This window comes from Hibiscus syriacus, unplaced genomic scaffold (assembly GCF_006381635.1).
Source record: "Hibiscus syriacus cultivar Baekdansim isolate YM2019G1 unplaced genomic scaffold, ASM638163v2 tig00113725_pilon, whole genome shotgun sequence".
NCBI classification, from domain to species: domain Eukaryota; kingdom Viridiplantae; phylum Streptophyta; class Magnoliopsida; order Malvales; family Malvaceae; genus Hibiscus; species Hibiscus syriacus.
In genome coordinates this window covers 5,671,052-5,686,461 of record NW_024063471.1, presented here as the reverse complement: position 1 = coordinate 5,686,461, position 15,410 = coordinate 5,671,052, and the positions used below count along the sequence as shown (strand labels likewise).

The 15,410-nt window shown below is 37.3% G+C and overlaps 1 protein-coding gene across 1 annotated transcript in view; it reads right to left on the bottom strand.

Moving 5' to 3' along the window:
• LOC120187596 (uncharacterized lipoprotein syc1174_c-like) overlaps positions 1–14,958 on the bottom strand; it is a 32,498-nt gene extending 17,540 nt beyond the window's left edge. Inside the window, exons 1-5 of the mRNA XM_039191287.1 lie at positions 14,739–14,958; positions 14,523–14,657; positions 14,314–14,430; positions 13,822–13,950; positions 13,305–13,481 (exon numbers count right to left, since the gene is read on the bottom strand). Of these exons, the coding sequence (XP_039047218.1) occupies positions 13,305–13,481; positions 13,822–13,950; positions 14,314–14,430; positions 14,523–14,657; positions 14,739–14,870 (690 nt within the window). The 5' untranslated portion in view covers positions 14,871–14,958. The remainder of the gene's footprint in view (positions 1–13,304; positions 13,482–13,821; positions 13,951–14,313; positions 14,431–14,522; positions 14,658–14,738) is intronic.
• Positions 14,959–15,410: the final 452 nt, after the last annotated feature.

The window sequence follows — 15,410 nt, the reverse complement described above, 5'->3', positions numbered from 1 at the left end:
GTAGGGCACTGAAAGGCGTTTGAAAATTGACTATGGAAGGCATCTGATTTATCAGGTAACAAGCAGTGAGGACCACCTCCCCACAAATATTTCATGACATTCATTGTGAACATTAAAGCCCGTTCCACAGCCAATTAGTGACAGTTTTTTCTTTCAGAAACACCATTTTGTTGTGGTGTGTTGGAACACAAACTTTAATGTATAATACAATGTTGGAACACATTGTCATCTTTTGCAAGCTTACTAATCAAAAGTTAAATGATAATTTAGGGACATGAAGAACTTTATTAAGTGTAAAATTCTTGGCGAGGTAAACAGCCCCGATTCCAACAAGGGAGAGTGAGAGCCATATATTAGGATATGTGATTGGATGTGACAAAGGGCATGTGTAAAATAGTGACGAGTTACCTTTCATATGGTCGGAGGCAGGGTTTCAAATCACGGTCTGAAAACATGATTTCGTCCGTGAAATAGCGGTTTCGCCGCCGTCCAAGTTACCCGCTACACCCGCAATAGCACCCAATAGCGCCCGCGACGACCACAATCACGGTAAATCCAAAATGACCAAAAACGTGACTGCGACCACAATTTGAAACCCTGGTCGGAGGCGTTAAAATCAAGAATCCAGGAGGAAGAATCACTAGGTTCAAAAGTGGTATTTAAAGCAGTACCTTGAACAACCAATGATTCATGTGTGGTTGGAGTTTCAAGCATTCGATGGAGAGTTTCGAGTTGTGCTCTAGTTAGGTAAATATCCATGACAGTATCCGTGGGGGCAGTTAGTCGGATAATATGATGGAAGAGTTATCCCTGTGAGTTGTGAATACATTTAGTTAGTTTGTTATTTTGTTATTTGTTAGTCTAGATTAGAATGACTTTATCTCTAAATTAAATTTCAAATATTTGTATAGTTGTTAAGCACCCTAGCTAGGTAAAACTCTAGTCTATAAAAGGCTAACTTTGTATGTTACTGAAAAACAAATATGTTTTCAGTTTCCACATGGTATCAGCATAGGTTTCAGTTTCTAACAACCTAGCGATGACTAATTCTTCTTTAAATAATGTCCACCCAATCACAGAACCAAGTTTTGGTTCTGATGATGTTTCGAAATCCCTAAATTCGGCTATCACATGCCACAAATTATTGGGCCATAATTATCTTCAATGGTCATAGTCGGTAAAGTTTTTCATTACTAGAAAAGGGTATATCAGATATATTTCCGGTGAGATTCAACAACCCACCACTTAAACCAGGCTATGACAAATGGGTGCGCGAAAATGGAATGGTTATGTCCTAGCTAATCAATTCCATGGCACTTGTTGGGGAGAATTTTCTCCTTTATGCTACTGCCCATGACATTTGGTGTGCAGTACGTGAAACTTATTCTAGTTTAGATAACGTTTCTAAAATTTTTGGGATTAAAAGTATGGCTGAGAATCTCAAACAAGAAGCGATGACTGTCACAAGTTATTACAATACTCTCACTCGTCTTTGGCAGCAACTTGATCTCTATGATGCTAATAATTGGGAAACTCCGAATGATGCAGCCCTTTACAAAATGATCATTCCTCAGCAAAGGAGTTTTTAATTTCTGAATGGATTAAGTAACGACTTGGATGTTGTTTGTGACATGATTCTTGCCACAAAGCCTCTTTCTTCCATTCGTGAAGTGTTCTCTGAGGTTCGACGGAAAGAGAGTAGGCGGACATTGATGTTTGATGTTGATGTTGCTGCTTCTGTTGATGGATCGGCATTGCTCACTCATTCATCCTCTTTAAATCAAAATTGTAAAGGAAAACCATGGTGTGATTACTGCAAGCGCACAAGACATGTTCGAGATCAATGCTGGAAGCTTATGGCAAACCAGTGGATTGGAAATCTTCTTCTAGCAGATTTTCCAAGGAGACTCGCTCTCATCTGGCTAGTAGTGACATGCCCAGCAGCTTTACCAAACAGCAAATTGATGATCTGCAACGACTGTTTGGGCAATTTCTTGCTCCTTCAAATACAAATCTTGTTGCTCGAGATTCTCCAAATGACACCACCTCTTCTGCTTCTCTTCACGCTGCAAAGAATGCACCAAATTGGATAGTTGACTTTGGGGCTTCTGATCACATGACTGGCAATCGCGATCTTCTTTGTGAGTTTCGAGTTCCTCACAATCAATCATCTATTCGAACAGCAGACGGTTCCTTGTCTGAAATTGCAGGAAGTGGATTTGTTTTTACAAATGAGGACATAATTCTGCAGAATGTTCCTTATGTTACTAACTAATCATGCAATCTCCTATCCATTGGTAAATTATCTAAAGATTCATTTTGTGTTGCTACGTTTGCCGATCATATTTGTACTTTGCAGGCAACGGACTCGGGGAGGACGATTGGCAATGCTAGACTGTCGAATAGGCTCTATGTTCTCCTCCCTCGGCAGCCTTCACCTACTCCAAGTCGTTTTTCTTCTTCTATTTGTTCTTTTCCCTTAGAAAAAAAATTATGATGTGATGCTATGGCATTATCGGCTATGACATCCTAGCTTCCACTATTTGGCCAGATTGTTTCCTCACTTATTCATGAATAAAAAGCCTAATTCCTTTTAGTGTTCCATTTGTAAATTGGCTAAACACACCAAAAGCTTTTATCCACCATCATTATGTCAACCTTCTTAACCTTTTTGCATTAATCCACAGTGACATTTGGGGCCTTCTAAGGTCAAAAATATTAATGGTTGTCGTTGGTTTCTTACCTTCATTGATGATCATAGTAGGACTACCTGGACTTACTTAATGAAGACAAATATGAAACTGTCTATCTTTTTAAGAATTTTTATGCTATGGTTAAAACCCAGTTTCAAACTCAAATTTAAATCCTACAATATGATAATAGAGGAGAGTATTTTGCAAACACCTTGGGCGATTTTTTTCGAGAGAAGGGCATAGTACAAATTACTTATTGTGTCGATACTCCTCAGCAAAACGGAGTTGGCGAGAGAAAAAATAGGCATTTGTTAAAGGTAACTCATGCATTACTTTTTTCTACGAATGTTCCAAAACAATTTTAGGGTGAAGTTGTTTTGGCTGCCACATATTTAATTAATTGAATGCCTAATAAGGTATTAAATTTTCAAACTCCTCGGGATATTTTCTTCGCCAATTATCCTTCTTTTAAATCTATGTCCTCTACTCTTCCTTTACGGGTATTTGGTTGTATTGTCTTTGCTCGAAACACAAATCCTACTCGTTCCAAACTGGATCTCCGATCACACAAATGTCTTTTTCTAGGGTATGCTTCTCTTAAGAGGGGTTACAAATGTTATTTTTCAATTACTCACAAAATTTTTGTTTCTATGGATATTTCTTTTCTTGAACATGTTCCTTTTTTCAATGTGGCTGCAATCAAAGGGGAGAGTGTGAATGGATTACAGCTTTCTTCGTTCATTGATCACCTGTTATACCCTCTTATTTTGCCTGTGATACATTCAAAACCTATGTAAACTTCTGTCTCGAACAGTTTTTCAAGTCCCATTTCCATACCCACTCCTATTGCTATGTCCCCCATTAGTCCTTCACCTACTTCAGCTCACTGAATACTCAAACCGAGACCTTACGAGTCTATACACGACGCCCGAAACCTATTCTAGAGGCTATTTTACAGTCTAGTGCTTGCTGAGAGTTGGCACTCAGTCCAGTTGCTTCACAAGGTAATGAAGGTAGTGGAGTTCCTTTTAAAGAACAAAATTTTGATGATTTCCTATTGTTAAAAGGAATGATGTTAGGCAATGTACTAAACATCCGATACAAAGATTTGTTGCCTATGCAAGATTAACGCCTTCTTTTAAAGCTTTTACAGCTAGCTTAGACAAGGTGCAAATACCAACAACTATAGAGGAGGCTTTACAGGATTTGAAATAGAAAAGGGCAGTTGAAGATGAACTTGGAGCTCTTGAGAAAAATGGCACGTGGATCATGGTTGATCTATCAAAGAGGAAGAAACTTGTTGGATGTAAATGGGTATTTGCTGTGAAGTACAACTCAGATGGCAGCGTTGAGAGGTACAAAACTAGGCTTGTGGCCAAGGGCTTTACTGAGACCCATGGAATTGACTATAAAGAGATATTTGCACAAGTAGCTAAACTTAATACAATGCGGGTTTTGCTTAGTCTGACTATTAATAAGGATTGGGAACTTCATCAACTGGATATAAAAATGTCTTTCTTTTTTTTATAGGAATAGTAGGCCTCATTAAAAAAACCCTTCATGATTAACGGAACTTGAAAATAGTTCCTTAATCAGCGTAAGGAGGAAAAGAGTGCCCTAGGATTTCATTAACATCAAATAATTACAAAGTAATACAAGATCTAATCTCCCTCAAGAGATAGAAAACCAAAAAGAAACTGCCCTCAACAGAACATAATTATCAACCAATACCAGCCTTAGCTAAGACGTCCGCCTCTATATTGGTTGTCCTACTAACCCATCTAATAAGACCTTCATAAACACTAAGCTTTTGAATAATGTCTTTAACAATTTGAACATAAACGACAGGACATGAAACAACATCCTTAACCCAACTAATTGTCACCTTATTATCACTCTCGATAATCAATCTATCTTTAAACCTATGGCAAATAGATTCATAAAAATCTAAACCCTTTAGGATAGCTTTCAATTCCATCAAAGTTGGAGGCCCCGGACCAGCAGGCTCTTTGAAGGAGCCAAGAATCGAACCAGACATGTCTTTCAGAACACCACCTAAACCACTCCTCTTCCAATCACTAGAAGTAGCTGCATCCACTTTAAGTTTAATAAAGCCCTTTGGAGGAGGGGACCAAGGAAACTTAGCTGAAATCCGATTATAATGGGACGAGCAAGAATCCACTAAGGAAGGGTCAGCAATAAGAGCATCCTTGGAGATAGAAATTTGAGTTTCCCTAGCTAGAAACCATGAAGCAAGTCTGAACCTTGCTAGAAAGAAAATTTATGCTCGATCAAGCTTCCCTCCTTCGAAAACTATAAAATTCCTAGTCTTCCATATTGTCCATAAAACCACTCCAGGGATAAATGACCAAATAAGAGAGTTGGTCTTCAAGTCAGTCCATGCTAGTAGGAATCTTTTAGCATCTTCATGAAAAACAGACTGAAAATTCCAATAGCCCATGAATTTAGTCCATATTGGCCAAACAACCGAACAGGAAAAAAATAGATGAGATGAAGACTCTTCTTCTAGATTACAAAAAGGACACAAAGTACCATTTATGCCCTGAACACCTCTCTTAACCAGAGTTGTCTTCACTGCCAGCTTCTTTAAGATAACTTGCCAAAGAAAAGTCTCCACTCTTGGAGGCAGCAAGCCCCTCCAAACAATAGACTTCCAAAATTTAGCTTCCTCCGAATCGGAAGTACCCGAATAAGATAGATTGGCACATGATTTAACAGTGAAAATCCCTTCTCCAGTCCCCTTCCAAAACAGTCCATCAACAGCATCAGCAGAAATAGAAAAATATGAGATAACAGCCATCAAATTTGACCATTGCACAAATTCCCAGTCATTCAACTCCCTTCTCAACTGAACGTTCCAAAACCAACCCCCTGAGCTATATTCCCCAAACTGAAATAATCTTCCAATTTTGTTCACTGCAATAGAGAAAAGTCTAGGGAACATGACCATCAAAGGATGATCCAATGCCCAAGTGTCTTGCCAAAACCGAATATTCCTCCCATTACCAATTTTATAGCTATATTTGCTTCTGATACTACAGCCCATCGAATAAGCTTTAAAATGATTACTCACCATAGATCTCCATATCCAAGAAAATTTCGGAGAAACATTACTGTCAAACTGCATCAAAGTAGGGTCCATTATATATTTGATGCAAAGCATTTCCCTCCAAATCGCCTTCCTCTCAATAGCAAACCTCCAAGCCCACTTTTCCAATAGAGCCCTATTTTTCACATTTAAATTAGGAACTCCCAAGCCTCCTTCAATTTTTGGTTTACAAACGTTGGTCCAGCTTACCCAATGAATCTTCTTTTTCCCATCTCCACCACCCCATAAAAAATTTGACATAATAGAATTGAGGGTCTTGTATACTGAAGTTGGAACCTTGAACATTGACAAAAAGTATATAGGGAGTGAACATAGGACTGATTTAATCAGAACCAACCTGCCTACCAGTGACAGAGAGGAGCCTTTCCAGCCCGCTAACCTCTTATTGATGCTTTGAACCACTTGATCCCACAGAATGTTGGAGTTTCTGTGTGGACCAAGAGGGAGTCCCAAATATTCTGAGGGAAAAGAACCCACAGAACATCCAATCATAGCTGCCCAATCCTTAATTTCCTCTTCCTTTAAGTTCACCTCAAACAATTTACACTTCTTCAAGTTCAACTGAAGTCCAGAAATAATCTCAAACACTCGAAGCACCCTCTTCACATTCAAGATCTGTTTTTTCGACGCACCACAGAAAATTGTAAGGTCGTCAGCAAATTGAAGATGTGAAATTCCTCTCCTCATTTCTACTGATCAAACCCGAAAAAAGCCCCCCTGAAACAGCCTTAAGTATCAATAAATTCAAGAGTTCCCCAACTATATTTAACAACAATGGAGACAAGGAACAGCCTTGACGAAGACCCTTAGCCATTGGAATTTTCTTAGGTTGGAACCCCATTCACCAAGACTGAAACAGTTGCTGATGTGATGCACTTCGAAATCCAACCTATCCATCTAGAACCAAAGCCCATTTCCTGCATTATTGTGAACAAGATAGACCAGTCAAGAGTATCATATGCCTTCTTGAAATCAGCTTTAAAAACACATCCTTTTAAACCATTCTTCTTCCAAAAGTCAATCCCTTCATTGGCTATAAGGGAGCAGTCCAAGATTTGTCGATCGGGGATAAAAGCGAATTGACATGGACTGATCAAATCTGAAATGCAGCTCCTCAGTCTCCTTGACAGACATTTAGAGAGGATCTTATACAAACCACCAACTAAGCTTATAGGTCTAAAATCGTCCAGACCACCAATATTTGAAATCTTTGGAATTAGAGTGATGAATGTGTGATTTATTCCATGTTCCCATTCCTTCCCCAAGTAAAAATTATGAAAGAATTTCATAATATCTTCCTTGAGGACCTGCCAAAACCTCTTGAAAAATCCCAGATTAAAGCCATCAGGACCCGGAGCTTTGTTACTACCACAAGACTTCACAATATCCCAAACTTCCTCCTCTGAAAATTCTTGCTCTAAGAACTGAATCTGCTCCAAAGAAATTCTGGAAAAATCCAGTTTTAAGTCATCAATTTCTAAAGTAGCTCGGTCATTGTAGATCTTAAAAAAATAATCCTTTACTATGGCCTTAATTGCAGTTGGGTCTTCAACAGTTTCTCCTCTAAAATTTAGTGCAACCAGGGCATTCCTCTTATTCCTAACCGTAGCACAGGTATGGAAGTATTTAGTATTGCGATCCCCATCTTCAATCCATTTAGATCTCGAGTACTGAAACCAAATCTGCTCCTGGATCTTGTGAAGTTTCCACAATTCTACTCTGTAATTTTTCAACTCTTTTAATACCTCTCTGTCGACAGCACCTTGCTTCTGTTGAATATCAGCCTCTATCAACGAAATTTTCTTCTCTAACTCAGAAATCAAGGCTCCTAGATACTTATCTCTGTTTCCAGTCCACTTCTTTATTGCATGTTTGGTGTTCCTTAAAAGACTAAAAGCACCTGCCTTCTTCTGACTTAATTTACAACTCTGAATAGAAGAAATAACCAGATCCTCAAAACCCTCCTCATCCATCAAATAGTTGAATAGTCTAAACGGTTTTTGACCCCAGTCCACTCCTTTATTCGCAAGAACTATAGCATTGTGATCTAACAATGATCTTGGTAGAAGAGACTGCAAAATGTTCGGAAACAACGTTAGAAAATGACAATCAACTAAAAAACGATCCAATCTTACAAAAGTGGGATTCTCTTGGTTATTACACCAAGTGAACCTACCCCCATTCAAAGGAATATCAATTAAGCCCGTATGAATAATGAACTCATTAAAGATCTTCATTGAACTCCTACTTTGACCTCTGTCCATCTTCTCGTCTTCTTGTAAATAGACATTGAAGTCCCCTCCCACACAAACGGGATAAATTTGTCCACTAAGAAAACTGCTTAATTCTTAAAAAAAAAACCAGATTTCTCCTCCTCCACTGCTGGACCGTATACATTGATGAAACCACATCTGAAATTATTATTCCGAAATTTACCAAAAGTCGCTATAAATCTCCTAATAAACTGACTCTCCAACTCAAAAATATTGTCATCCCAACAGCACAACAGGCCCACCGCTGATCCAATTGAAGGAGATTCCAAAACTCCTTTCAACTTATTAATCCCACTTCTTCTAAAAAAAAGACCTCTTAAATTTCTTAGTCTTGGTTTCTTGCAGCCAAAGAAAAGTAGGATTTAAGCTAGTGAATAAATTTTGAACAGCCCTCTTTTTTCCTTTTTCCCCAAGCCCCTAACGTTCCATGAACAGATTACTAACTTTGGCATCTTCATAAAAGGAAATAGTTACAAACAAAACCCTCAATCAACCAAACCTTGATTAACCTCATTCAATCCTTTCTCTAGAGCTATGATTTTTTCCAAAAAGGCTTTTTTCCCTTCCTTAAAAGACACCCCCAAAAGCTTACTAACCTCCCAAGTTTTTACAGCTTCTTTCAATAAAATCGAGAAAGCTGAGGAGGATGTTGTATCAATGCTCACCTGGTCAAGGGCTTCTCGAAACAGGATCCTTCTAGTTCTTCTCTTCCTTCTAATTAACAAACCAGATTTGGATCTTAAGCATTCACCTTCTGAAAAGTAACCTTCAATCTCCCTCTCTACGCTCCCATCCTCAGAACCATTGTCAATGCGAGGAAGAAGACTCCCATCAGCAATGTGCTCTGCTGATAAACAAAGCTGATTTTTAGTACTGGAATCCACATCAAACTTCCTCTGCGTAACTATGATACCATCTGTTTCAATCGAGAGGTTCAACAAATCCCCATACCAATATCTTCTTTCCCTCGACCTACTATAGACCCTTTTGCAACTGCTCAAACTTCTAGTTTCCAGCACATCACTCTCTGTTGTGAATTTTCTTCTAGAACGATGTAACTGTCTCCCCCTTGAGTAGATTCCTAAATTAGTTGAGACCAGTTCAACCGGCCTTAAGCTTTCTTCTTTGACCTCTATTTATGCATTAACTGGCTTCTCTGCAATTGGGCTCGTCTCCAATACTTTAAACATTTTCCTGTTTTTTTCTGATAAATTAAGGTTCTCAACCAATTCCCCAAACTTATTAATTGTAAATGCTGGCCCAGAAATGAAACCCGAAAAATCTTTTGACCCAGACTGCCCAGAGTCTTCAGAATGGGCCTGAGATCCATCAGCCGAATAATTTTGACTTCTAATCCCCAAACCTGCAAACTCACCAACTTTTAAACTCCCAACATTTTAACTTTCTGGCAGATCATAATTAATATCTTTCCTATCTAAGGAAAGTCTTGATAGTTGTCTATCCTCACTAACTCCTCCAGAAACACGAAACACTCCCTGGTCAATCCAATTGTCTACTGACAGACGATTTTTCCTTGCTGCACATGTCTCACCTTCCCCAAGATCTGACAACAATATGTCTTCATCCTCCTCAGACATAATCTCTTCAAAAAATGCCTCACCGGAATCCTCCACCGGAAAATTACTGAAAAACGAACTTGAAAACTCACTTGTTAATCCAATCTTGATACTTACTTTGAATGATCTTTCATAAGATCCAAGAGTGATCACCTCTGGAACATCAAAGGGGCTTGCCACCCTCAATAAAATTCTTGCCATTGTGAGAACTTCTCTTTTCCTTGTACTATCATGAATACCTACCACATTGCCCCATCTACCAGCCAACTTCTCGAAGAAAGAATCATTCCAGCATAACAAAGGAACCACTATTAATTTTGCCATGCAGAAGGCCATTGGAACTCCGGCTTCATTCAGTAAAGGTTTCTCTCATTCAAACCACTGTTTTAAAACCTCTTCCTTGTTGCTTCATAAATCCAGCATCTCCTCATGAGATTTAAGAACTAAAACGCAAGAATTTCATACATAACCCCATCTAGCAATTTGAACATCATAGCCTTCTTTCAATAAGGCATTCTAAATGAACTCAACTTGGAAAGAGTATTTGATAATCCCTGTTAATGACCTCTTCACCCAGTTGGCACTTTCTGATGAAATATGCATCTCCAAAATATTTTTCTTGACATTCCTCCTCTGGATATCCTCAGACAATAGTTCTTTGTTCCCCCTTGTATTCCCATTTGACATCAGAGCATCCCTATAAGTTTCGTCGTCCCTTCTGCTTCTGTTAATATTTTCTCTTTCTCTTGATTTTGAAGAATCTGCATTAATCTGACCAGAAGGCTTGCTTGAAAAAGTATGCACCACCCCTGACCTTGAACATTCATCCTTAAATCTGGCGGGACTAACTGAGATCTTTCGTCCATCAATCACAACCCCGTTTAACTCATCAACAACCCTCTTCAAAGCTTCCTCCCTTTTAAAATGAACAAAAGCAAAGGTGGAAAATTTTTATTTTGGATTTCTAATTTGATTGGGAATAAAAACTCTCATAACAGGACCATGGACTAAGAATATTTCCCTAAGCGTACGACGAGAAACCCTCCTACTCAGGTTGTCGATAAACGCCGACCAACACTCATCGGGAACTGACTTTTCTTTCAAATTCTCTCTCTCTACGTTTTTCTCTCTCACTCATCTTTTGGGAAGTTTTGGTTGTCAACCCTTGAGTTATGGCAGGCTTCCTCCTGGTTTGAAAACAGACTCAAACACTCAGAAGGTTTGCAAATTGCAAAAGGCTCTCTATGGCATTAAACATTTCCCACGTGCTTGGTTTAAATGATTTACAAAGGTAATTCTTAGTGATGGTTACAAGCAATGTCAGGCTGATCATACACTCTTTGTGAATATAACCCCTAGTAATAAATGCGTTATTCTGATTGTGTACGTAGATGATATTGTTATTACTAGTGATGATGCGTGTGAGATTGACAGGTTGAAAAGATTGTTTAATACTGAGTTCGAGATAAAGGACTTGGGTAAATTACGATATTTCTTGGGAATGGATATAGCTCAATCAAATTTAGGAATTGTCATTAATCAAAGAAAGTATGTTCTTGATCTTTTGACCGAAACTGGGATGTTAGGTTGCAAGCTTGTGGCAACTCCAATGGATACAAGTTTGAAGATGAATAAGGGGGACATGGGAGATCTTATGGAAAAGGAGCAATTCCAAAGGTTGGTTGGGAAACTTAAAGTCTACTCCTGGTCATGATTTAATCTTTCGAAAATCTGAAGATATAACAGTAAAAGTGTATGCGGATACGAGCTGGGCTGGAGAGTTGACAGATAGAAGATCAACTATTGGTCATTGTACTTTTTTGTGGGGGAATTTAGTGACATGGCAAAGCAAGAAACAATCAGTTGTTTCTTGGAACAATGCTAAGGCAGAATATAGAGCTTTAGCTCTTGGAATTTGTGAAGGAATGTGGTTGTTAAGGCTATTTAAGGAATTGCAGCTGAATCAAGATGACAAGTTCTCTATTTTTAGTGATAATCAATATGCCATCATGATTGCTAGAAACCTTGTTCATCATGATCGTACTAAGCACGTTGAGATTGATAGGCATTTTATTTCTAAGAAGGTTAATGGTGAAGCAAGTGAGTTATCTTATGTTTCTTCTAATCAGCAGTTAGTTGATGAGCTTACTAATGCACTACCAAGAGCAAGTTTTGATAATTTTATGTGCAAGCTGGGATTATACAATGTATATTCACCAGCTTGAGGGGGAGTGTGAGTTGTGAATACATTTAGTTAGTTTGTTATTTTGTTATTTGTTAGTTTTGATTAGATTGACTTTATCTCTAATTTAAATTTTAAATCTTTGTATGTTGTTAAGCACCCTAACTAGGTAAAACTCTAGTCTATAAAAGGCTAACTTTGTATGCTGCAATCAATGAGAAAAATACTGAAAAACAAATTTGTTTTTAGTTTCCACAATCCCAAGGGTCTATCATGGGAGAAAACAACTAGACATAAGGAATTTTTTAAAAAAAAATCGCACAAGTTAGAGATTGATAGAGCTAGCGATTGTTAGAGCAAGACCAAATATACCTATTGCTCTAATGCCATGAACAAAACTAAGAAAAGAAAAGATCCTTATTCACTTTGTTATTCCAAGAACCAAGGTTTACAATTTATAGGAAAAATAGTACAACAAAAATTAAGAATAACTCCTAAAAATCAGAAACTATAGTTTTGCTAATATTTAGTCTATGTTAACTCCTAGAAATTAGGGATTAGATTATAGGAATAATTTATAAGATTCTATTACTTAATATAAGGAGTTCCAACACTTAGGTTATTTTATTAGTTAATATTTTGATTAATTCTCAAGTACTAGGGTTTTAGGGTGACTAGCTATTGTGTTTTTATCAGTGATAGGGTTTAACTTATAAAAACCTATGTTATTTTAGTTTCTAGGAGGATTTTGTTTTCTATGCATAGATTTTGAGAATTCTTGAGGATTTCAGATTATCAATGGAGTGCTATAGTTTGAAAGTATTCGTTAAGTTGTTATACACCAACAATTTTCAACTTGATATAGTTCATAACGGCAACAGATCATCAATTCTCATAAATTTTGGGACTTATTAAAGTTTATGTTATTTCAACGTCTGCTAGGTTTTGGTTTATGAGAGACTGATATTTAAAACATTAGGTTTAAGAATCAATGAAACTTTGGAGATTTGGGTCAAGATTTACATACTATTACTTGAGGCTAACATTTATCATTTGAGTACTTGTTATATGTCAATGAATCTTATATATCTTAATAAAGTTTGGAAATGCAAGGGAAGTTTATAGTCGTGGTTCAAGCAGTGCTCATCATTACAGAGCTCATTTAAAATCATTTTCAATGGAAATTTTAAATTAATACAAATCACCAACAAAAGAACAGGAACCTGTGCAGAGGGACAAGGAGAGAGAAGAGTGGCATTATTAGCATCTACTATCAATCTATGTTATTCAAAAGCCAACAATATCAAAACAAATTAGAGGACTTCTTCTAACCATGTCAATAGTCAGGTAATTTGAATAAAACATCTAATTAGTATACTTTCCAAAATAGTAACACAATAAGTTTTTCATTTTACTGAAGAAGTCAAGGAGAAGATACGATTGCCTTACAAGTCCAAGTCGATAGTCATCGAGATCATCCACTTCATCATCTGGAAAGCGCCCAACAATAGCAACAGCATCCACTTGTGATCGTTCGACTAAATTATCAACAGCCCGCAGTAAAGAATCAGGGTGTTTAATCCTGCCCGTTGATTGCCCAGTTGTTGGATTGATCCACTTTTCTACCTGCAAAACTTGTTTTAGTTTATGGAGCATCAGGTTATCCTCTTCCATGGCTTTTACAAAGTCAAATTCTCTCATCAACAAAGATCAAGAATAACAATATTATGCAGTGACATGACAGCTCCAAGCTTCACAGTTTCTCCCCAAAACATGAAAGCTATAGTGCAAGTTTGATACAAAGATGCAATTTATAACATACAGTAATTTGGTGTTTATCATTTTTAGCCGGTAGAGTAGCAGCATCGAGCAGAAACTAGAAAATTCTATTGCCTGAAATATTTTGTAGTTTGTGTTAAGAGTTCAGAACTTTAAATATCTTTTCTCAACTAAATCAAATTGGTACCTCTAATGGGGTGTCAGTGACAACATATTCAACAACTGACAATCCAAGGGAAGCCCTTGTGGCATCAGCCACCTGCAAATGGCGGATTCGAAGATGTTCTTCTATGCCTGCATCAAGAACCAATCCCACCTGCATCAAGTCAATATCTCGGAAAAGTTAAATGGTAGGAACCTAAAAAACAAGCAACTACAAAACTATAATCAATATGGTAATAATGCATATCATGTACCAACTCAAACTGAAAATCCATCATTATTTTTCAAACGCATCAAAATCCTGCTTATTTCCTTTTTGTTTTCTCTCCTTTAACCCTTAAAACTCCCTACTTTTTCTCATTCAATATGGAACTTTTCATGTTCTTTTTAAACTTGCAACATCACAAATCGTAATAGATTTCAACATTTATCAACAAAGACTAAATCATTGAAACTCAAACCTAAAAAACAAATTTAGAAACGAATAAGGAAATGAGAAATTAAGAAGAAACAAAACCTTGTTTTGATGAACAGGTTGAAGAGCCCATAAGCCTTGGGCGAATCTGTCCAGAGCATAACCTTCAACATACATTACATTAGGCATGGGCCAGTATAACATTGCTGCATTTAAAACCTGCAAAATTGTAATAGTATTAATTTCAACCCATTAAATTTAATTTATTTGGAACCTTAACGAATAACGAAAAGAAAGGCTTAGAAGCTTACATTAGGATGTGAAATAAGACAATCAACGACGGAGGATAAGGCTCGAGCAACAGGCAAAGCATCACCGGCAAATCCTCCAATGCTGGCCCCCACTCCCGTCGGCACTATCATTACGCTTGTGTACTCCCTCTTACACTGAATCCGCTCCCGAAAGAAAGTTATATGTATGTTCTACAATCAAAAAAAGAAAAAGGTAAAGAGAACTAAGTAACAGACCTTGTTAGCGGAGTGAGGAGCGTAGCAGGTGATAGGAGACCGGATGGACGGTCGTGATTTGATGACGAATTGATTACGATGCGGCAGCGATAGCCATGGACGGCATAGATTGAGAGATGCCGTTGCCGCCATTGTTTGGCGGAAGAAAAAAAATTAAAATGATATAGCTGTTTTGGCACGACTACCTTAAAATTTTAACTCCAAAAGAGAGAAATGGATAACGCAAGCGGCAAAGCCACTCTCACTTCGAACTCTCTCCAGTTTTGTAGTCAATTGACGGTCTTCCCCCTATTCCTATCCATGGCCCGGGTGATCTATCCGGTCCGAATGTTGTGGACAATAAATTTAGTATGCGGTTTGATCAGCCCTAATATAATTTAAAATTTAATCATATAATTATATAAATTTAATATAAAATGAGATAAGTTCCACTTATACAATATAAAACCAACAAATTATACATTAATTTATAGTTATTATATTTAAATAAATAAATGACTTAGGTTTGATCAAAATTTATAACTCATAAATAAATATTTTTTAATTCACGGTAAAACAATAATTTTTTCTCCAAACCTAAAACCTTAAATCATAGATCTTAAATCCTAAACTCTAAAATCAAAATCTTGAACCATAATCCTAAAAATAAAATAAAAAATATTTTACTGTTAG